Genomic DNA, 21,629 nt, shown 5'->3' on the forward strand with positions numbered 1-21,629 from the left:
AGGGCTGGAGACTTTTCAGTCAGGCTAATCAGGCAAACACAATTTTATCAGCTTTCTTTAATCCCGTCCCAATTGTGTGGCCACCCGGGTGTCTTTTCTGTGCAGAGATCCAGCAAAGGAAACTGGATGGGAGTTGCTCCTGTGCAGGCAGAGAGCAGCAGAAACGGGGAGGGAACAGGGAAGCAGACGGGAAGTTGTTTGGGAGAAGGGAGGCCACGAGGAAGCCAGTGTGAAGTTGTTTCAAGGGAGGGAGACAACAGAGCCGGAAAGCCAGCAGGGAGCAGAAGGGAAAAAATAGCTTTTCTCTAGGCTTTTAAGAGAGAGGACAAACTGCAGGGAGAAATGATGTGGGCATTGTTTTTGAATGTCTGGACAAGCTGCATCTAATCTCAGACCATTGTGGCATAAAACAGTGCTTTAAAAATAGCATGTCTACTTGTTTGCTTTTATTAAATCGGAAAAATACTTTTGTGCCAACCGTGCTGCTAGGAATGAGAGTGGAGCCGGGTGCCGAGTGCTTCAGCTGCTTGAAGTGGCATCCCTTTTCTGGGAAGGTGCACCAGAAGGTGCCCCGGGGCTCAGGAGGCCTGGTCTGATGGGGTGCTGCACCCCAACCATTCAACACCGATGGCCGCAGGACTCGAAGCAGCTTCCTGGGAGCAGGATCTGAATGATTTGGCTAGATACACACTCTGCAATCGGAACAACACTGACATAAGTGTTTTCTTTATCAAAGGTGCTTGTGCACTTGGAGATAAGAGCCCTTCAGGAAGCTTCAAGTTTGAGAGTAGCTTTTTCTTCATGTATCTAAATTGAAAGCTTTTATTGAACACATTGAAAATATTCCCTTGAACAGGATATACTGCTCTGTCAAGACAGAACAAAAAGAAAAAGGGGGGGGGGAGAAAAATCAGTCGCTTTCCTTTGATGCAAAACAAGACACGAGGAAGAGACAAGTCTGTCTCAAAGCTGCTCTCTCCGATGCAGGATGGAGCTGCTGTTAGATCTTCCCTAACTTCTGCCTACCGGCGTCAGGCCGTTTTTACAACCCTCCTCAGGAGTGGCAGCTATAGCCTGGTGTCTGTTATGCACAATAGCCAAGCGACTTTCTGGTACTTGTAGGATCCAGGATCAGAGACAAAGCCATGAAAATTCTGTGGAGGTGGTGATGTGACCTCCAGTAAAAACCCTTTTTATCACTTTCTACCACTGAACTGACCAAAAAAGGTCCCTTTGAGTCAGATCAAAGGTGTTGAAAGGAGTATAGGCTGTTTGCTAGGAGGTTGTTTATACCTGAGCGGTTATTTCTTGTAAGGAGAGCCTGATTTTTGAGCCTTCAGACTCATTCCAAGAGGTTGGACTGAAGGAAATGAGCAAGCATCTACGGAAAAAGTGTTCTTAAACTTGGGAACAGTGCACATCCTGACAGTGGGAATTAATCAAAGCTTGTTTACAAGAGCTATTTTTAGCATAAAAGGTTATCATAAACACTGCAATAAGCATTTGCCATTACAGTTCAAAGTTTCTTGTTGATGAATAAGTTCTACGTCGGTGGTTAGAAAAGTTTTCAGAATAGAGCTGATTAAAAAATATTTATCAAAATTTGATGAAGACTGAGACATGGACTGAAAAATACTGTATCGAAATTTGATGCAGACCGAGAAATACTGCCTTGGGGCAGTATGAACAGTGGATGACCCATCAAACTGGGACACGGGACACGGTTGCTCTGTTCCTGGTTCTGCTGTAGCTCTGACAGTCGCCCCAGGGAGGCCACTGCACTTCTCCTTGTCTCTCTGATGTGTTTCAAGATCTCTCAGTCTCAGCCAGCCAGGGATTCTCCCTCCTTTATAGGCTTCCCCGTGCTACATGAGCACAATCTTGGCTGGGATCCATAAATGTAACTATAATATGAACAATAATATTGCAGTACTTCATTCTGCTGAATGTGCTATTAATTTATAGTTAAACCGGCATATTTGCAGTCCAGCCTCCCTGCTATACTGTCATGGTGCCTGAACTGAGATACTCCCATTAGTAGAGATGGAAGAAGTTGCAGGAAAAAATAAGAAACGCATCCTTATTTCAAAATTTAGTTAGCAGCTATTTTGAAAAGCAATGCTGATGACAAAACCTCTACCTAAAAATCAGGGTAAACTGAGTCCATGGTTACCTTTCTTTAAGACCTGGAGAATTCTGGCAAGTAAAGTGACTTCAGACCTACTGGAAACCAAGTTCTGCCCCCACCTCCTCGTGCGAACCTCCTGCTTTCATTTGGTCCCAGCTTTCTCAAATGTTTTCCATCTGAAGCTGAAATTTCTTATGCTAAAGTGAAAGCAATAGGGATTTCTGGGAGCAGCTTGCAGTAGCGATGGCTTTATTTGTTTTTCTTCTGCAAAACAGATTCTTTCTAAAGCAAACCGGATTTTTGCTAGTGGCAATAACTGAATTGCTTCTGATGTATCAATCTCCTAATGTGTGTATGTCCTCTGTGTATTAGTAACCAGTGATTTTTGCAGGAGAAAGGGAACAAGCTATAATGCTGTAACTGCAGTGATATGAGGTACTGTTATTTATTATTTATATTACTAGAAGTATAGTAAGTTACCTGATGCAGGGCATACTAGGGCCGCCAGTGATGCCCAGCATATTTCTTTGCTGCAGACTAAGGATCTTCAGGGAGCTAATATGCTTCAGGGGTTTAGCCCAGATGACACTTTCTGGGACTGTATGTTTGCAACCACCACGAAGTACCTGGACGCACTAGAAGACGTGAGTGCCCTTGGTGCCTCCCCCAGTGCCTGAGCTTTCCTGGGCAGGCTGCCAGGGGATGCTCATGGGGGACAAGCAAGGAGTAGATGGGCAGCGGCAGCACAGTGGCTCCTGGCGCTACTCGTCGCCTACCTTTAGGTGCCTGATAGTGCCTACAGTTTCCTTGATAGAGCTGCTCCGTCTTTGAAACGAGAACATGCCCTATTAAGTACTACAAGAAACGTGTATCTGCCAGCTCCCCTTGCCTGCTGCGGCCGGGGCTGCTGCCGGGGAAGGAGGGGATGCAGTGGGGCTGACTGAGTTACCAGGGGAGCTGGAGGCTGTCTGCAAAACACCTTGGTCGTGCTTTTGGGTTATGTGAGAGGGGGTGCACAGCGGCGCAAACCCTCTTCCCTCCCTCCTCCCAGTCTACATCACAGATGCCTCCAGATGGACGAAGGTAATTTTAATAAAAAAAAGCAGAACTCTGATCCCACAAAACCCTGTAACGGTGTGCTTTCAAGCTGACTATATCTTTAAGTGCTGTGCTCAGCTAGGATGTTAAGGGTTTGAACCTGCAGCCCTGATGTGAGTGATCCTATGTCCTCTGTGTGTGTTTGTATAAGTAATATAATTTATATACATGGAAAAGCAAACTTAATCATCTGATAATACAAGTAAAGTGTTTGTCTTTCACTGTTGGAGGCATTTAAGAATACAAATGCTTTGAATAGCCTTCCTGCCTTTGAATGGTCATGTTTTGTTAATGCAAACTTAATGAGCTGGGAAAAAAAATGGAAAGGAGGGTCTGGGGTTAGAGCTGAAAAGTCATTTTTTTCTCTGAACCCACACTTGGCTGATTGTCTTGGGCTATAGCCATGATCCCTGCTGAATAAACCATTTGTTTGCTTCCGGAAAAGTAAAAAAAGACCCTTGACATTCTTTACACAGCAGAAACAAGCTTGGGAGCAGATGGTCACTTACCTTTTTTTTTTTTTCCCTTCCCTAAATGTCATTATGGTCAAAGTGCATACTATTCAAATATATTATTGTGTATTTTCTGTATTTTAAATGCTAGCCCTGATGTAATTTCCTGAAGTCAGTTGCTTTGTGCTGAGGAACTGGCCCCTGCGTGTGTAGTTAGAATTGCAGTGCAGGGACGCAAAATGATAAATCCCCAGCCTGTGCTGGCCATCCCCAAAGAGTGTCTTCTCTTCCCTGCTACCAAACGATCACGCTGAGAAGCAAAGGGTGATAAACTAAGTGCTCCCAATGGATTTGGGGCCGAGTCTGTTCATTCCTGTGATTGCAGGATGGGTAATGGGCTGCTGCCAGGGAGGGATGTTGAGGAGCAAGAGGAGGATGCAGAAGCCGCAGCCAGCATCATTTTTGTCACCACTCATCTGTTCCAAACAGTGGCTCGGTGGGCTCTGCATTGCAAATGCTCATCCCTCTGCATTTGCTCGCTGTCCATCCTTAGGCACTAGCGGATGCAGTTGCAGGAGGTATATAGATTGGACTGGTCCTTTAATCATAACTCATGAATGCTTCAAAGTTAAAGCTGCATTAGTTTGGCTCAGCCTCTTCCCTATCCAAAAAAATCCCAACCCCAAACCACTTCTAATAATGTTTTACAAAGCAATACCCCATTCCTGCTTCTAGACTTCTTCCAAAATGAGTATTTCAACAAGAAACATGAAGGGAAATGATGAGTGTGCTGTTTCAGCGAGGAAAAGAACAAAAATTGAAATACTTTTCTCAAGTGCTAATAGAATGTGTACTAGAGAACAGAAACTGTATGCTGAAATTGCAACATTAAACTAACAAAGAGCAGCTTCTCCAAGAAACTCATTTAAGAGTCTCACTGTTCTTGCAAATAAGGTTGATGCAATTACGGCTGGAGCCTCTGGCCAGCAGAATCGGTGGTGGGCCCAGCCTGGAGCACTCTTGTGCCACCAGGGAGGGGCACAGAGCGGCTCTCCCCAGCTCCTCTCAGATCATCCTTGCTGCCTTGGGCTGTGGAGCGCCTTTGATCTAGATGGGACTTACCCATGGCTTTGTATCTTCGGCAGTGTATGGTTGGACTTGGTTATTCTTTACTCTGAGGCAATAAGGGGTTTTTTGTTTGTTTGTTTGCTTTTTTCCCCCCAAATTCAGAGCCTTACCACTACGCATGTTTGCAATGACTGATCACAAATGTGCAGGCTAACTGACAAAGCTATAAAGATAAGCTCACCACAGCACGTCTGAGGTACACAGACCAGATGCGATATCTGTAAATAGTTTTGTAAAAAAAAAATAATCTCAGAAGTTTCATGTAAAACATGTCAAGAAATTAATGGGCCAGCTCCTACACAGAAATTTTTCGATACTAGACGTCTACAAATCATCTCCTGCGGGCTTCTTATTCATGGAGCTGAAGCATGCTTAAAAGTGTAGAAGGGAAGGCAAGAGTGCTGAGTGGACGCTTGGGTGACTGGCTTTAGGAGGAGCAGTGCTTCCCTTTCCCTGCCTCCGGGCCTGCGGCTTTGCCCACTTAGTGCTTCCCATGGCAGGAGATGAGCAATGTGGATCATACACGATGAGGGCTTTGCAGTGCCATCAGTTGTCCCTACAGCACAGCCAAAAAGCAACAGGAAAACGAATAACCAAAAAAACACGCTTTAATAAATATTCTTAGGCCTTAGATTTCAGCACAACAGTGGCACGTCTCCAAAAATGGCTAAGATGCACTGGGTTCATGAATCTGCATAGGCAAACGTGAGGGATGTGAGTGGCGTCGGAGGCTCTCCCTCTTGTGGGGCTGGAGGAGCGTTAAGTGGGTGACGAAGCTTCTCAGTTTGGTGGAGTGGCACGTAGGGAGTTTTGACGTCTGCAGATGAAAAAGCCGGTATTGGTGGGATGGATCTGTGTTTTTCCCAGGAATACTGAGGTTTATGGGATGAAAGAGAGATTCCCCTGAAAGGCCTTCAGGGAAGTGTTTTTCCTACTTTTTCTCAAGGTCATGTTAACAGACCTCTCCATACTGAGTGGAGAGGTCTATTTAGGCATGCTTCATAGGAAAAGTATTTGAACTTCTTAGAAAACTTGACCTGATGGAAATATGTTTTTTCTCAGATGTTTGTTATGAATGCACAAATTTACTTACTTTCTGTAAAATTTGCCCTATGCTTTGTGCCTGTTAGGGGATACAGAGGTTGCATGTGGCCAAAAGAGTGTGCACAAAGAAGATGCGCTTCAGTGTCTGGGTATGTAGGTGTTACGTACTGAAAATGCATCTTGCAGAAACGCGCTAAAGGTGAATAGAGGGTCTGTTGCATTTGCCAAAAAGTTTAGAAAAATATCTTTCTAGTGATAAGGACATCCCTTTCATATGCTGTGCAGACAACTTTCTTCTCAAGGAAGGTCCCACCGAAAGGGGTTTGTGGAAAGGAAATTCTAACAGCAGAAGAATATTTTGTTGCCTTGTAACTGGATGTGCTTGTGTTGAAAAAGGCTGGCTAAGGTGCTGAAGACTTTAGATGCTTTTTTTTCTTTTTTTCTCAGTATGTGCTGACAACGAGAATGAGCTAGAGGCAGACCAGCAGATGGACAACTTGTACCTGAAAGCTTTGGAGGGATTTATTGCCGTGGTGACACAGGATGGAGACATGATCTTTTTGTCAGAGAATGTCAACAAATACATGGGTCTCACCCAGGTAATTTGTTCCCTAACACTTTCCTGTCTTTGTAATACAATTCCTAGAAACGAGTAATACAATTCCTAGAGACGAGTCCTATGCCTAAATGTAGAAAAACAGCGGCGTGTCACTCCAAAAGACTGGAAATAAAATTTCTTATTTCTCGGGCAGGTACCCTGAACACCAGACATCAGGGTGGCGTTTTTACCTTCTCCTTATCAAAGTTGTAGTGTCTTTGGTGACTGCAAACTTGCCTTCTTAGATATTACCGTGGAGAGGAGAATGGGCATTTATTCAACTTGTGCCTTAGACTATAGGACAGAGGGGAGAGAGGGGAGAGCGCTGTTCTTTTGGGTCCCCCCTTCTCTGGTTTGTTGGTTGGGGTATTTTCTCCTTCTGTATTGAAAATAACTGGTGGTGCTGACTACAACTACACCGTGTAAATCCAAAGATAAGGAATTGTTCTGGGGAGAAAATGAGAAGTTATGCATAGAGTAAACAAAGGCAGGGTCACAGGATTTGTGTCTGTGGGTATCGCTGGATCTTCACAAACAGAGCAGATGGTTTAGGGAGGCTAGAAAAATGGGCACATCTTTTGTGGTGGGAAGGCTGTTCTCCCGGTTCCCGCTCTGTGTCCTTTCACACCTGGACTGGGATGTTGTTAAAGACACCCGAAATCTTCAGAGGATTGTGGTTGGATATATGTGCTCTTTAGTGCACCCTCGTGAGTCACCAGTTTGATGTGGTTGTGGAGTCAAGGTAAACAGGTTAAATACAGGACACAGCACAAATCATTGATAAAGGAGACTGAGTTAAACCTACTCTGACCCACTGAGCACCACTGATTAGACCACGGTCAAAATTGGCGTCTTTGATTCCTCTTAATTCCTCTCTGAAAAATCCTGGAAATGAGCCCGAAGCTGCTGTTGATGCACTTAGTTCTAGTGACCAGTTTCATCTGAATAGGTGGTATTTAAAAACAGATGAATACTATTAGTTGCTTTTATTTGGCTAAATATACTTATTACTTCTGCACAGGTGGAATTAACTGGACACAGCATTTTTGACTTCACTCATCCATGTGATCACGAAGAAATTCGAGAGAATCTGAGTCTGAAAAATGGTAATAAAGAAAATAGAAAATAGCCACTGTTTGCTTTTTAAATAACCGAATGAAGTAATTAGCTGGCAGTAGAGATCTGTTAGTCATGGTAAAGGGAATTTTCATTCCTAGAGTAATCATTAACTGTTATTCAATACTTTGCAGATTTATTTTGTTTTGCCAAATATTGCTTATATATGATAGCACTAGGAAGTGTTTGTTTAGTGTTTTCCTTTCATCAAGTTAAGACAGGCATAATGTTTTCACTTGTAACGCTTTGCAAAGATTTATGTGCTGCAAGCTAAAACATAGGTTTAAATGCACAAAGTCCTATTTAAGTTCCACTTAAAGTTTTAGGTCTGAGCTCTACAAACTGCTCTTCAATGGTCCATGCATCTTTGATGGTCTCTGCAGGTAAATTATCTGAGAATTAGTCTGTTATTTCTATTGAATCCTTCATGCTTGTAAGTAGAAGAAATCAAGAAGCAAAACTGAGAAAACTCATTTGCCATTTTTCTTATACAGGTCCAGGCTTTGGAAAGAAAAGCAAAGAGATGTCAACTGAGCGGGACTTCTTCATGAGGATGAAATGCACCGTTACCAACAGAGGCAGAACTGTTAACCTCAAGTCCGCCACCTGGAAGGTACCGTATTTGAGCCATAATAAGTGTTTCTGATTTTAAAAGGCATGTTGGTGTGTAGAGAAAGTACATTCTAAGTTTGTTTCTCATTCAAAAATCATTATTTCAGGTTTTGCACTGCACTGGACAAGTTAAAGTGTATAACACTTGCCCTCCTCACACTCTGTGTGGGTATAAAGAACCTCTTCTCACCTGCCTTATAATAATGTGTGAGCCTATTCAGCATCCTTCAAACATCGACATCCCCCTGGACAGCAAGACCTTCCTGAGTCGTCATAGCATGGACATGAAATTTACCTACTGTGATGACAGGTAAACTCCACTGATTTTTCCTTTCCCGGGGTCTTTCTGTCTTCTTGAACAAAACAAGCAGTCCTTCTAAATGTCCTCCTGTGTGGAGCTGGTAAGCAAGGACTAGAAGAAAGTACAGTCTGTTACCAAGTCAGCTTATTCAGTGGCTCACTTAATCCATTTCAAATCTCAGTTTAGGCAAAATGGTACTCCTGTATTTCCTCCTCCTGCTCAGTGAGGAATTCAAGTTCACTGGCAGAAGATGAGGCAACTTAGAGCCATAAGCATTAGCTTCTTGGGTTTTAACACGCTGAAGAGTACACAGGATTTCTGTTCTCGTTTTTTAGAGAAGGTCTCAAACGACATGCCTTACGGACCTTAGTCAAGGACTGTCTTATGGTTGGTTTGGCCCAGGATGCTATTATTGGTTAGCTGGAAAGTACTTTATGCTCTAGATTAACTAAGAATTGCTAAGGCATCCAGAGCATCTGCAGCTCTGTAATGGCGTTGCAGCCTCTTGCTCAATGAAAAGCAAACAACCTTTGCTGGTTATCTATCTGCTCCTTTTAGTGGCGAAATGAAGGGGAGGGGAAGGTCTTGGGTCAAGCAAGGGGCCTGTGTCTTCTACTCCCCACATTTGCCTCTTGAGTCGAAAAATGGAGATCCCCCTCGTCTCTGCCTGCGTGATTTCCCCTGGGATCTGTATGGCATTTCATACCATCTACCTCTTCTCCCTGTCTACATATTGTGGTAACCATCTTCCCTGCGTGTGAGTGAGCCAGAGATCCCTTCCCATGAAGTCTCCTCCTGTTCCCTGTTTCCCCAGAAAGTCCTGTCTTTACTACTGTGGGTTTGGTGTTTGTTTTGGGGCTTTTTAAGTTTGCATCATCCCTGAATTTAATATGAAGTTTTCTGTCTAATGAAACTGGTCTCGTGAAATTCAGAGATGCTAGCAACCGCTGAGGTCTGTAGGGTTATCAGTGGGATTATACGTATGCTCGCATTTTATGCAAAAACTCACACGATTGAGATCTTGTTTATTTTTTTCATCCTTCAGAGGTTTTTTAGAACTTGTTCTAAGAAAGATTATTATTTTAAACAATGTGATGAAGCAACCATATAAACTAGCAGTGTTAGCAGCTGTGGATGAAAGCAAGATTACAAGTGTGAAACTTGTGACTGACCTTCTTCTGACCTCTCTGAGAATTTAGCAGCAAGTGTGCTGTAACTAGAAATGTCCACTGGTGTAACCGCAATAAAACAGACTTCTTTTTTTTTTTTTTTTTTTTTCCTTCCCCTCCTTGTTAATACTTTCAGGATGAGAATATTGAGATACTTTGCTCCTAGTGGGGGGAAAAGCAGCAATATGGTGGTGGCTTATTATTAAAAGCAACGTACCTCTGAATTGGCAGGCTAGAGGAGAGTGACAGAGGATTTTGCTGTATTGCAGCATTCACATGTCTCTGGCAGACTTGATGCATAAGCAATTATAAATGAGAATGAGAGGGACCGATACTATCCTATTAAAGATACACATGCTTGTTTTAAAAAGAATGAAATATTATGCCGTGTCTTAAATAGTGGGAGTTGATTTACAAGGAAGACTTTTCACGTGGCAGTGAAATACAACAGCTTCCTCTGGAGGATTTAACTTGCAAGGAATTTCAGAGATTTCTCTTGGAAACCAGGCAACAAAACAGCACGTCTTTTACTAGATAGCGTTGGTTGGATGTTTCATTCATGTTTTATCGAGATTATGATGAAGCTGTAAAAAGCCAGCCAGGCCAGAGAAGGAAGAGACCTCACGCACCTTTCGCGTTCTTCCCAGCAGATCCTCCTGGCTTGCGCTTCCCTCCCAGAGGGATGTTGATTTCTCTCCAACAGGCGACACATCACTAGACACATAAAAACGCAAAACACTCAGCTGTTCTTATCAAATTCGGTGGTGCTAGACAAATTGTATTGAAGGAGCAGCTTATGCCAGGAATGTAAATCCAGGCTGAGGAGCGGGGGAAGAAAAGCAGCATGTGCCACTCAGATGCCTAAACCCTTTTCAACCTGCTCTGGCCTTTCTGCAGTGGAGCAGCAGGGCTGACACAGCTCATTTCTCCGTGAGAGATTCTGTCTTTCCAGTTCAGGGCTGATACCACCGAGGGCAGCGTGCCTCCTCTAGCAGGCTTCTGCAGCCATCTGAGTATCCCCTTTGCAGTTCATCTGGTGTGGACAGGTCTGCTTCCAGGGAGCATTACATTTTTATTTTTGAAGCATTCAGCTAGAGAAACTCCAGGATTTCTGAGGAAGTACCTTAATGAATGGCAGCCGTGCTGGACCTTTATAATGGAAGCACCCACCTTCAGAGTGAAGCTCAAGTGGGTACGAGAAAGAGCTGCCATGGTACATAACGCTGAAATTTACCCTTGCGGAAAATGAGGATCACATCTGTCATCTCCTTAGGAAAGCTCGTAGTCTCTGTCTGTGACAAAGCAATATGCAAAATGTAGGCTGGCTACCTTTCAACACTTTGTAACAAAAACTCGTTGGCTGACGTGAAGTGCCTTGATTCTTTTGGCTTCTCCTTGGAGGGTACATGACAGATGCGATATGAAGCAGGCAAGATTGGCCCTCGCTCATTTAGTGAGACAGTAGCCCATATATTTTGCCTTCCAAAAATAATTGATATATGTGGGTCTATGGTTTGCCAGTGGTTAGGTGGGATATATTTGTATTAAAACAGCTTTTGCAAGGTGATGAGCCTGTAAAGAAAGGTTTGTGAGATATAAATATTAAAAATCGGTTGTTCTGTTAAATGCCTGCTTCAGCCATTCCTGAAGAGCCAATTAAAAATGTTCCCTTGCTCCACTTGGCTAAGTGGTTTACAAGGAAGGATTATTTTAGCTGTAATAGGGAAATGCCGATCAGTGGTACAATTCAATAATCCAAGGGAGGATTTAGTTCCGCTGCACAATGCTTTTGTATCGGGGAAGATCTCCAGTGAGGGTGTTCTAGTCAGAAAAAAAAGGCCAGTCTTTATACAAAGGTAATTTTGTTACCGTGGTGGCATAGCTGATGCTCAGCCTAACTACCCAGGCAGGGCCATGGGGGCTATGTATACATAGAAATAGCAGCAATATGCTTCTGTGGCAAAAAAACATCCACAAAACAAAAGTGAAAACTGTGTCTGAATTTGACAGAAAACCCCAAAACTACTTCAGGTGCCCCAGCACATGCAGTCTCAGCCTTTTTGTTTTATGCATAACAAAAGAAAACCATACACTGTGTTTTGGAGGGGACCAGCGTTTTGAAAGCAGGGAGGGTAACGTGGCATTGTAGGTGGCACTGGCTTTTCATCTTCATCCCTGCGACCTCTCTGGGGTGCTGGGGAGGGGGAGGCACTCTTGGCCCGTACCTGCTGTGGGCAGCACACGTCAGAGGAGAGAAGGGTAAGGAAACAAATCTCTTCTGCACGGGGCGAGATGTGCAGGCGGCAGCTCCGGAGGCTGCGTCACAAACCAGTTCGCTGGCACCAGCACACTGAAAAGCATATGTTCTCCATTTCTTTGAAGGCATGGCTTGCTTTGGGGAATTGTATGTTCCTGATTACAAGAAACCCAATTAGTTATAGTCTTTTTTACTTTTTCGTGATTGGAACATTTTAATGGAAGAGTTGAAGAAGCAAAAGGAGCGATGGAAGATGTATGACGATTCAGAATAGGACGGTGCAGGAAGATGCAATGCCAATAGTGTTTGGTCCCAGTTAGGTTTCTCCTAATATGAGTGTACATGTGGGATCCAGGCTGTGGCTGACTGAGAAGAAACTGAGTTGTATTGTGCTTCCAGTTATGTCCCTGTAAAACCGAAATATGCAGGCACAAGACCTCGTATGAGGGTTTAAGTCAGTTTGCCATTTGACCTATATTTGGGGAATATTTTTAAATTAGGTGAGAATGCAAATAAGCACTTGAAAGGCCCTCCAGTCCTTCCATCCCTGCTCAGGGGGAAAATGCATTATGGAGACCAGCGAAGTGATGATATCTGAAGCCAAAGATCCACATTTGGCAAAACTGACTTTTGGTATATGCCGTATTTAAGAAAAAAACATGACAAACTTCTTTTGTTAATAATGAAACTTTGCTTTAGATAGACCAAATGAGTAGGACAGACAGAGTCCTGGTGAAGTTTTTAATGTACCCATCTAGGTTTTTTTTGCCTATCAGGGCAGATACACCTGACCAGGCCAGCCTTCCCTCTAAAGGAGTGGGCAGGGGTCCCAGGATTTTGTATTTTATTTTTTTCTTTGGCCTGGGTTAGAGTAGCAGAAGCCATGAATATTTTCAAGAGGACATGTGGGTACTCGGCAGGACTGCCATGCTGCCCTGCCGCCTGCTCTAGCAGGCTGGCAGAGTGCTTTACCCCAGGTGTAGTGGCTGTGTTGGGCTTCATTTTTTTTTTCTTTCCTTTTTTTTTTTTTTTTTTAACTCATTCTGCTTTAAGTATAACTTTGTTTGTTTGTTTGTTCCCGTCAAGACCAATTTAACTTCAATAACTTGGTAACAGTTTGAATACAGAAAGACTTTGTTAAGAGATCCACACCCTCACACACAGCCCAACGAATATACACCCAGCTCTTTTTTTATGAGCAGTAAACATTACAGCAGTCTTTCACAAAGAGTCTGACTTCTCAGTCTCGATGGTTCTTACGATACTATTTTAACTCAAGAAATAGTATACAATAAAAAGCTTTGTGCTCCTATAAAGAGACAGAAAAGCACAATTTTAAGGGGGGGGAAAAAAAAAGACACAACACTTGAAATAGCTCATCTCTTAGGAGATGCAGCCTTTGAAGCAGTGAGCTTTGTTTGCTTTGCCATGTCTCAAAAAGATAAAGTAGGGCAAAGTTGTATAAATCTAGAAATAGGATTCAGATCACTTGTTTCTCCATTGTGTACCCTAAGCACAAAACTTTGCCTTTAAGAAATGGGTATATTAAGAGAAACTGAAGTGAAGTAGTGCTCAAAAAGCACTACTTGAAGTAGTGGGAGTTGGGACAGATCTGCTACTGCGGAGGGCTACTGCCCACCTCTTTACTGTGTTTTCTGAGATTTTGACCTCAATGCATCATGGTGACAAGTTTAGCTCAGAAAACCAAAGTGCCAGTCTGGCAAAATTAAGATTCCCCCAAAGGTATTTGTGTTTTCAGAAATGAGCGGTTAATGGGAGAATAAACAGCCTCTCAGCCCACCTGTCGTCTTCAACAAAAATTATTGTTATCCTTCTAATAAGCACCAATTTAGCTTTTACAAATGCAAAGGAAACAAAGCCTACCATGGCAGGAACGCCATCCAAAACCACCATATGGTTTGTTTTCCAATTTTGTCATTCCACAGCTTGCACAAAGAGCAATTTTCTGTCTGGTGTCTAAGCAAAAGTAGAAGTCTTGTGTTCTGAGTTCAGGTTTTGTAAATGGCCCTTTGGTCCCCTGGGGCATATACATTTCTGTGACTCCCTTAGTTACGTGCTCCTCCTCCTCATAGCTCTGTAGGATGCTTTTTCCTTTGCACTTAGTCCTCTGTGTATTCACTTGGCATTTCGTATTGCTAAGAGGCTCCTGTGGAAAGCACGTGGAGTTTGGAGGTGCACCTCACCGGCGAACCTCAAAGCGATGCTCGAGTGAGGTCAGCGCAGAGACCTTTGCTGAAGCACTCGCTGCCGTCTGGCCCAGGTGCTGTTCGGGCTGTGAGCTGCGGCCAGCCTTCTTCCACGAATGTCTCGGGGGAGTCACGGGACGGGTGCGATGGAGACGGGGGTAGCTGCCTGCCTCGGCCCTGGCGGGTAATGCGGCATGGAACTGGCTAATCTGATTTCCAGCCCTGCGCTGCCTGCAGCCCGTGAGCTTTTTTTTTTTTTTTTAAGCTTTTTCAGAGTCAGCAGCACCAGAGGAGGAATAAAGGAGGGTGTGATCTGCCAGTTCATGCACCAAAAACAATACTGCTAACAATTCTTGGAGAGGGGCTGTTTGTTGTAAAATAGCGGTATTTAAAAATGTGTCTAGGAAACATGTCAGGCAGTTTTAGGGTGTTTTGGAATGGGAGAAAGAAACATTCTATAATTTTTTAAAGAATTGTTTCACTCCCAGGGGGTGTTTAAAGAGAAATGTAACGCATATGAATAGTGGTAACAGATTAACAGATCAGTTAACAAGGGCATAGGGGCTGTTTAGCCATTTATTTTTTTTAAGTAACTATTTTAAAACAATTACTCTTGATTAGTATTTCACTATTACCAGGCATGGGTTTAGAATTTGGCCAATGTTGTGGAGTTTGTGGGTAATTCTTTGATATCTTATTTTTATCTTCCTGTATGCTTTTTAGTTGGTTGTAGTAAAAAGGTATCGACCCACCAGTTGCTAACTTTCATCCAAGATTACATTAGATCTAATTAAATTTGACGCTGTCACAGCAGGATCACACCACAAGTCGTCCTCTGCCATGGAATGAGAAGAGTAATTTTATAGTGAGGATGCTCGTTATGAACTGATCAGTGAGGAGCAATTTGAGAGGGGAACTACAGGATTGGAATAGACAATTTGGCGTAGAGATTGCAATTCCTATATGATAAGAGTCCCTCAGCCTGCTGTAAGGTGTATTTTTTGCTTGCTATCTCAGTTCCACTGTTGACAGCCATGAAGGCTGTAACGTGGTTTTGGATTTGCATTGGTGCTGCTGGGTACGTGATGCTTCTTTTTTTCCCATTATCTTTATTTCCTTTTCCTTCTCCCCGCTCAACCCCCACTTGGCTCTCAGCTCCCAACGACTGGATTAAGAGTAAAACCTCAACTTCCTGAATTTTAAAAGGCTTCCCCTTGTGATGAGCTCCAAACTAACCGGGATGGTTTTATAATGCTATGCCATTATATAACCAAGGGCCATAGTTTCTGTTTTTAAAGACTGTATATTTACACTGGTCCTGGCAAAAGCCTCTGGCCACTCACAGCAATGTGTCCCAGCTGACTGCGTGAAGGCGAGCAGCAACTGTATTTTGGGAGCCTTACTTTTATGAGGGCTCCTTCTGTATTTGTTGTTTTTTCCTGATGGTTCAGCTCTGATGACCGACTCATTATGAGAACTTCTGCTTTTGTTAGAAAAAGCAATTGTGGTTTCAGAGAAAAGTTACAGATTTGACTGGGGTGCAGTTAGAAGCTCAGAAGCTAGTCAGTGAAGAGAGTCAAAAAAGCAACTCTTTTGGAAACCTGATTCAAGAATTTCCCCTTTGTCGGTCTAACTGTAAGTGTAAATAAAACTGTAAACATAAACAGAAGAGTAAGTCTTTGGGCGAAACCCAGTAAAACCAGCTACAGTCTTTGCTCAACTAAATCGTTATAAACCCAGGTTCATGCCGTGGAAATCAGGACAGAGAGTAGTTTTCAGAGTGACAAACCCAACATGTGCCAGGGGTATGAGCTATACAGTTCTGTGGAGGCGAGGCAAAAGCTGACTCAATGCGTTGGCGTTCAAACCATACACAAAACGGCTCCATCTTATGTGTCTTCCTTGCTGGAGGGGGATCTGGGAGATGAATGCCATGCTCTTGCTCTGTTTGTTTTACAGTATTTACATGTCTGTCTTGTAAAGACATGCTTGTGTCTGGAGGGCTGGGCCAAGGCTGTCCTTCCAGGGAGTACACGAACCGGAGGATGTCTCTCTTAAAAGGAGCAATGCCACTAATCAAATGTGGTGGTGGCAGATAAAGTTGGTCACGAGGCATAGAACTTGGGCACTACCACTGATGGCAGCGACTTGCTGCAAGATGTGACCATTCCTTGCAAACCTCCTGGCTTTTCAAGGTTTACGACAGCTTAGCAGTCAGGTTGTAGTTGTTTCTGCTACTGCTCTGTGCTACGTTATAGGTTGTCATTGCAGTTTAAAAGCTAGGAAAAGGCATCCAAGAGTGTTGTTGACTTGGAAAACAGTAAGGTTTCCTTATTTTCCCAGAAGATATATCATCTTTGCTTTTGAATTTTTTTTTTTTAGTAATTGTGTTGTTTCCTGTAAAGTTGTGTGTGATGGTATTTCAAATTGAATTTAGGAAAGAACCCTTTTCCTCCACCTCCTCAGTAGAGAAAATCATCTGCACAGTTTGATGACCTGTTTTCATTTATTCAGAAACTTGGGAGAAATCCTGGGATTGGGAAAAATGCCTGAGTACTCAGAAAGACTCTGAAAAAAAGTCTAGTTTTTGAGATCATAGCTTTCTTTGTGTAAAATCCTACTTAGTTTGTGGATTAGTCACCCAAGTAACTTAATCCACATGCCAAAGTTCTCGTATAATTAAGAAGCACTAAGTAGAAGAGCTGATTTTTTTCTTTTAACTGCCCTTAATTCCTCACCTTGCATTTTTATTTTATTAAATGCAATACAAAAGTAGTGATTTAACCCTTTTATGTGTTTTAAATGTACACATACTTTTAAACCTGATGGTGCCAACCACTACCCCCCTCACATACATTTGATTTTGAATGATGGTAGCTGGGAGTTTGTGCATGTAGCGGACAGCTTGAGAACTTTGTCAGCAGTGGTTTTCCAGATGAGACCTTCTATAAGAAATACTGTGCAATAGGCCTGGGAAAATTTGCAACACACATAAAGACATCCCTAGGAATTTTTATTCCAGTAGTAGTAAAAGGTAGTTTATTCTGCACATGGAAATATTTCAGAACATGATCAGAAGTCCTCTACAGTTCCTAAGGTGTTCGGAAGTTCAGAATTTCTCATATTGTGGTTTTAAGTCTGTTAGTCTAAGGACTAGAGCTGATAGCTGCCCTGCACATGTAAGCCTAAGGCTCAGGCGACCTGCATTTTAAATATTTGGTTTTTTCTTAATGAAGAATAACAGAGTTGATCGGATACCATCCAGAAGAGCTGCTGGGCCGTTCGGCGTATGAGTTCTACCATGCCTTGGACTCAGAGAGCATGACCAAGAGTCACCAGAACTGTAAGTCACATTCTCATTTTTCTTCATAGTTTGCATATAAAGTACAGCTTGGGGGTACCTCAATAAGTAGTTGAAAATACAAATGCACCTTGTGCGCAGATATTCTCTGAGAACGGTGTTTACACTTTGCAAGAAAGCTTACAGGTTACCGTGCTTGTCTAGCTAAAACCTGCTGCTGATCTTTCCAGAGGGTCTGATTTTTGCCATAATTAAAACTAAACTTGGATGGTAGAGAGGAGAATCGCTGTCTCTCTAAGGGATAATACAAGGATCAGCTGAAAATTTAAAAAGCTGAGTTAGGCAGTGCTAGCCTGGTGAGAAGTGCCTTTACTGGTGGTGTTATCCTTCTGGTGTGCTGTTGGGCTCAGCAGGAAGAGCAGCTGTAAAGGGTAATAGGGAGGGCTTAGTGCAGTGTATCTGTTAATGTCTTTCTTCTGCTACCAAATAACAACTGTCTTCCCCACCCAAAACAGATGTGCGAGGAGACTTTCTAAAAGGGATATTCATTATACAAATAATATAGACTGCCAGGAACAGCTTCTTCTTGTTATTCTTATGCCTATGTGAACTGCCAGTTTTAGCTGTTTTTAATGTAAAGTACCCGAACCATTCTGGAAGCAGAGATCAGAGCCAAGACGTGCTCCCTCCCTCCAGCAGGCCACACAGTTATGCTTCCTCTCTCTCACACAAAAGGTGTCTTAAAATTATTGGATTTAAATCTTCAGTCTCTGTCCTTAGAGTTGGCGCTATGGCTGGAGACAGCACTAGTGTTTTGTACCCATGTACAAATGACGTTTCCCACCTCTGGCTGTTAGAGCCACTGAACTAGTGCCTGGGAGAGTTCTCGGCAACAAACCACGCAAACTGCTGCTGCTGCTCTTTTTATTAAAAACAAAGCAAAGCTGCTAGACTGGAGTCCACAAGCTAAAAAAAACCCCACCTTTTAGTTACTATGATCAAGGTCTCTGTCCTCAGGAAAAAAGCCCGTGGCTTAGGTCATGTCTGTAGGGAATTGCCCACCAAATAGACTTACAGAAAGTATTTCTGTGCTTCCCAGAGAAAAGTAGCAGCAAAGAAAAACTGTCTGACCTTAAGGGAAGAAGGGAATATGTGTTAGCTCCAATGGCAAGGATTCAGGACAGCTTTGAGTTGAAATGTTACTTGAAAGAATGTTTGGCAGTGATCAAAGTTGTGTGCTGTAAAACAGAGTTTGTATGAATCATCCTGTTTCCAGAGCTGCTTAAAAAAAAAAAATCACACCATACTTACAGAGAGTTGTCTGGGAATGTATTCGTTGTAATTGTTTCTTAGGTAATATGTGTTCCTGCTTTTAGCAATGAAAAGGAATTAGTGATCTTCTTAGATAGGATGTGTCTGTACCCTATGCTGGGCTACTGAGAGTCATCCTGAGAAATCAGTGGGTATGCTGCCCTGTTGCTTTTGAATCATCGAGTTGCATTTCTAAGAATGGGACAATGCAAGAGAGGGAATGAAATGAGAGCTGGCAACCTCTCTGGTAACAGGAGAGAGCAAGCGAGCCCTTGTTGGTTTTCCCCATCTAATTAATTAAATGGGACCATTGATTTGGGACTTGTTCACATAAAGATTTCTGGAGAGTTTCTAGTAACCCTCTTGATTAGGCGTTGATTGAGGCTACTCCTCACTCCAGCAATTTGGCTCCCCTCATGTAAAGCACAGTTTATGTCTAGGTGCCATTTGTGCCTACTGAGAAGGGCCATGTCCTGCAAACTTTTGCTGTTGGGCACAGGGACTCATTGAGAAGCAGAATGAAGGCCAGGGAGAGTCTAGAGGGGTGAGTTATACCAGCAAGAGTGCTCGAGGCACTGCGTGCTGCACAGGTTATAAATATTTAGGATCAAACTGTTCCATAGCGTTTCTGATAGCACAGCATCAGCATGGATGATCTTTACTGTTGGAAACACAGGACCAAACTCTGTGCTGTGATAAATGCTGTTGCCCACAACAGAACCGTCACTTTACATTGCCAGTAAATTTGACCCTTTTAGTTTTTCTAAGGCAAATACTTCCCGTGTCTTCTGGGACAGTTGGGCTTCTTACCAACTCAGAGAACAACCACAAACGCAAAGTGACAGCAAGCTGTGACTTGAGAAAACACGCATAAGCCCTCCAAACAGGAAATCCCTAGATTTCGTAATGTGTGCCATTGAGATGTTGTCCAATGCACAGGGTAACCAAGCAGGTGTATAGTTTATACAGAACTTACTAATTTTTCCTAGCACGTAGCTATACAGAACTTATTAGTTCTTTCTGGCCATTGTCATTTATACATGGAAATATCCACCTCAAAATTCACGTTCAGCACACTCATATTTATTAAACAATAATTTTTATTAGAAATATGCTATGTATAGAGTATATATTCATGCAATAATACAGTCATCAATTCTGACAGTGCCAACCATTCAGTGTTGTAAAAATGCATAGGAAATAGAGGAAGGAGACTAAAGTTTGAAGAGAGAGAGGGAGAGAAACCTCAAATGAGTCTCTTGGATAGAAGCAGAACTCCTTCCCTTTCCTTCCTTCTGATTTAGTGATAAATCATGCTTATTGCAGTTCTACTGTACTGCAGGGTTGTTTTGTTTTGTTTTTTTTTCTTGAGGTGAAATAACAACTTCACATTCAAGCAAGCCACAATAGTGTTTGTGTTCTTGGCTGGAAGTGTAGTGCATATAGAGTACGAAAGTCTTAATTAGTCACCATCAAATGGCAGATTAGAGTGCATTTGGCAGACTTTAGCATACCCGGTTTTTCACGTTATGCAAGCAAGATGAAAATCTCTGTCTTGTTACATAAATCTCCACCAAAGATTGACTGTAGAGCTATATTTTCCAATTTAGCAATTAATAATCTATAATCACTTCATCTAGAGTCTAGTCTTGTTGCCATTAAAGCCAATTGGAATTTTGCTGTTGACTTCAGCGGGGAGCTGAATGTCACCATCTGGGACCTGCCACTTGGTAGTACGTAGCAGAAGTTCGACAAGCCTTCCAAGTGAATCGCATGTCTGAAGTGTCTCTCAGCAATTAAAAAACAAATTTTGTGTTCAATTAAATCCATCCCTGCCTTCCCCCTTTCTCCACCCAAAGATAAAGAATATAATTGGAGCCTATTTCACTGAGATGTTACTAGTTCTGTGAAGATACAGGTAATGTATACGTCAAAAAAAAAAAAAAAAAGAGAAGTGAGAAGTTCACTCTGAATGAATGCAGAACCTTAAATGTAGCATTGATAACAAAGGCAGTAGTTACGAGTGTATTAGTAATTTATGAGATTACCCCACAGAGGGATTCTGCTGTACTTTATTATATCAGAACATGACATGCTTTGAATAATAATGATAAAAAAGATTAAAGCAGTAAAAAGCTTCTTTGTAATGTAACAGGCGCCTACACTGTGACTCTTATTGATGAGCTGATGATTAGGAAGCAGTGTAATTATGTTTCACAAGCAGAGCAGAACAGTCCGGTCACTAAAACGCTTTGAAATGAAAGCCTTTTGATTTTGTTCCACCAGAAGTATTTAATCAATAAAAGTAATGTTCTACTTTGTCTAAATAAATTAAATGAAGGATGATTAAATACTCCTAGGAAGAAAACAAACAAACTTCAGAGATAGAAGGATAAACACAGCAACAATTATCTGCAAAACAGTCGGTGCGTTTCACAGGCCTGGATTTGTACATTTGTATGGTGGCGACGTAGGGGAGACTGACAATAAATAGCTTCTGTTAATGGCCACATTCACAAGGAATTTTTCTGTACAAAGACTGCAGAATCAAGTTTCCAGCCTTACTGAGTCAAATTGCATTATTTTTAGGGCATTAGTTTGATGGCATAATGTCTTGAGGCGTAAAAGCTGTTTAAAAGGAAAGATTGCCAATGTGGTCAAAGGTTTAGTTGAGCCAATTCCCACTCTTGCTACTCAGTGTGACTATGTCTGCTTACAAATACAAACTCTTATTAGTACGAGTACTGCTTGCATACTCCAGCCCTAATTTTATTGCCATTGATCGATAATAATTTTTCCTCAACTGTGAATTGCATGGTAATATTCATTGCTTTTAGGAAAGGATGTACAACAGACAGGACATCATAAAACTTTACATCTCAGAAGTCTAAAGCTCCACATTGAAAA

At 42.4% G+C, this 21,629-nt stretch overlaps 1 protein-coding gene across 4 annotated transcripts in view; it reads left to right on the forward strand.

The window, feature by feature from the left end:
• The window catches only part of EPAS1 (endothelial PAS domain protein 1), an 81,841-nt gene that overhangs the window by 49,271 nt on the left and 10,941 nt on the right, over nt 1-21,629 (forward strand). For 3 of the 4 annotated variants that reach the window (XM_082305348.1, XM_082305345.1, XM_082305346.1), the window contains exons 3-8: nt 6,298-6,449; nt 7,470-7,554; nt 7,885-7,947; nt 8,059-8,177; nt 8,284-8,486; nt 17,347-17,453. In XM_082305348.1, the coding sequence (XP_082161474.1) occupies nt 6,298-6,449; nt 7,470-7,554; nt 7,885-7,947; nt 8,059-8,177; nt 8,284-8,486; nt 17,347-17,453 (729 nt within the window). The remainder of the gene's footprint in view (nt 1-6,297; nt 6,450-7,469; nt 7,555-7,884; nt 7,948-8,058; nt 8,178-8,283; nt 8,487-17,346; nt 17,454-21,629) is intronic. The other variant, XM_082305347.1, reaches the window with a different exon arrangement.

The sequence above is a fragment of the Platalea leucorodia genome (assembly GCF_965183815.1).
Source record: "Platalea leucorodia genome assembly, chromosome: 3".
NCBI classification, from domain to species: domain Eukaryota; kingdom Metazoa; phylum Chordata; class Aves; order Pelecaniformes; family Threskiornithidae; genus Platalea; species Platalea leucorodia.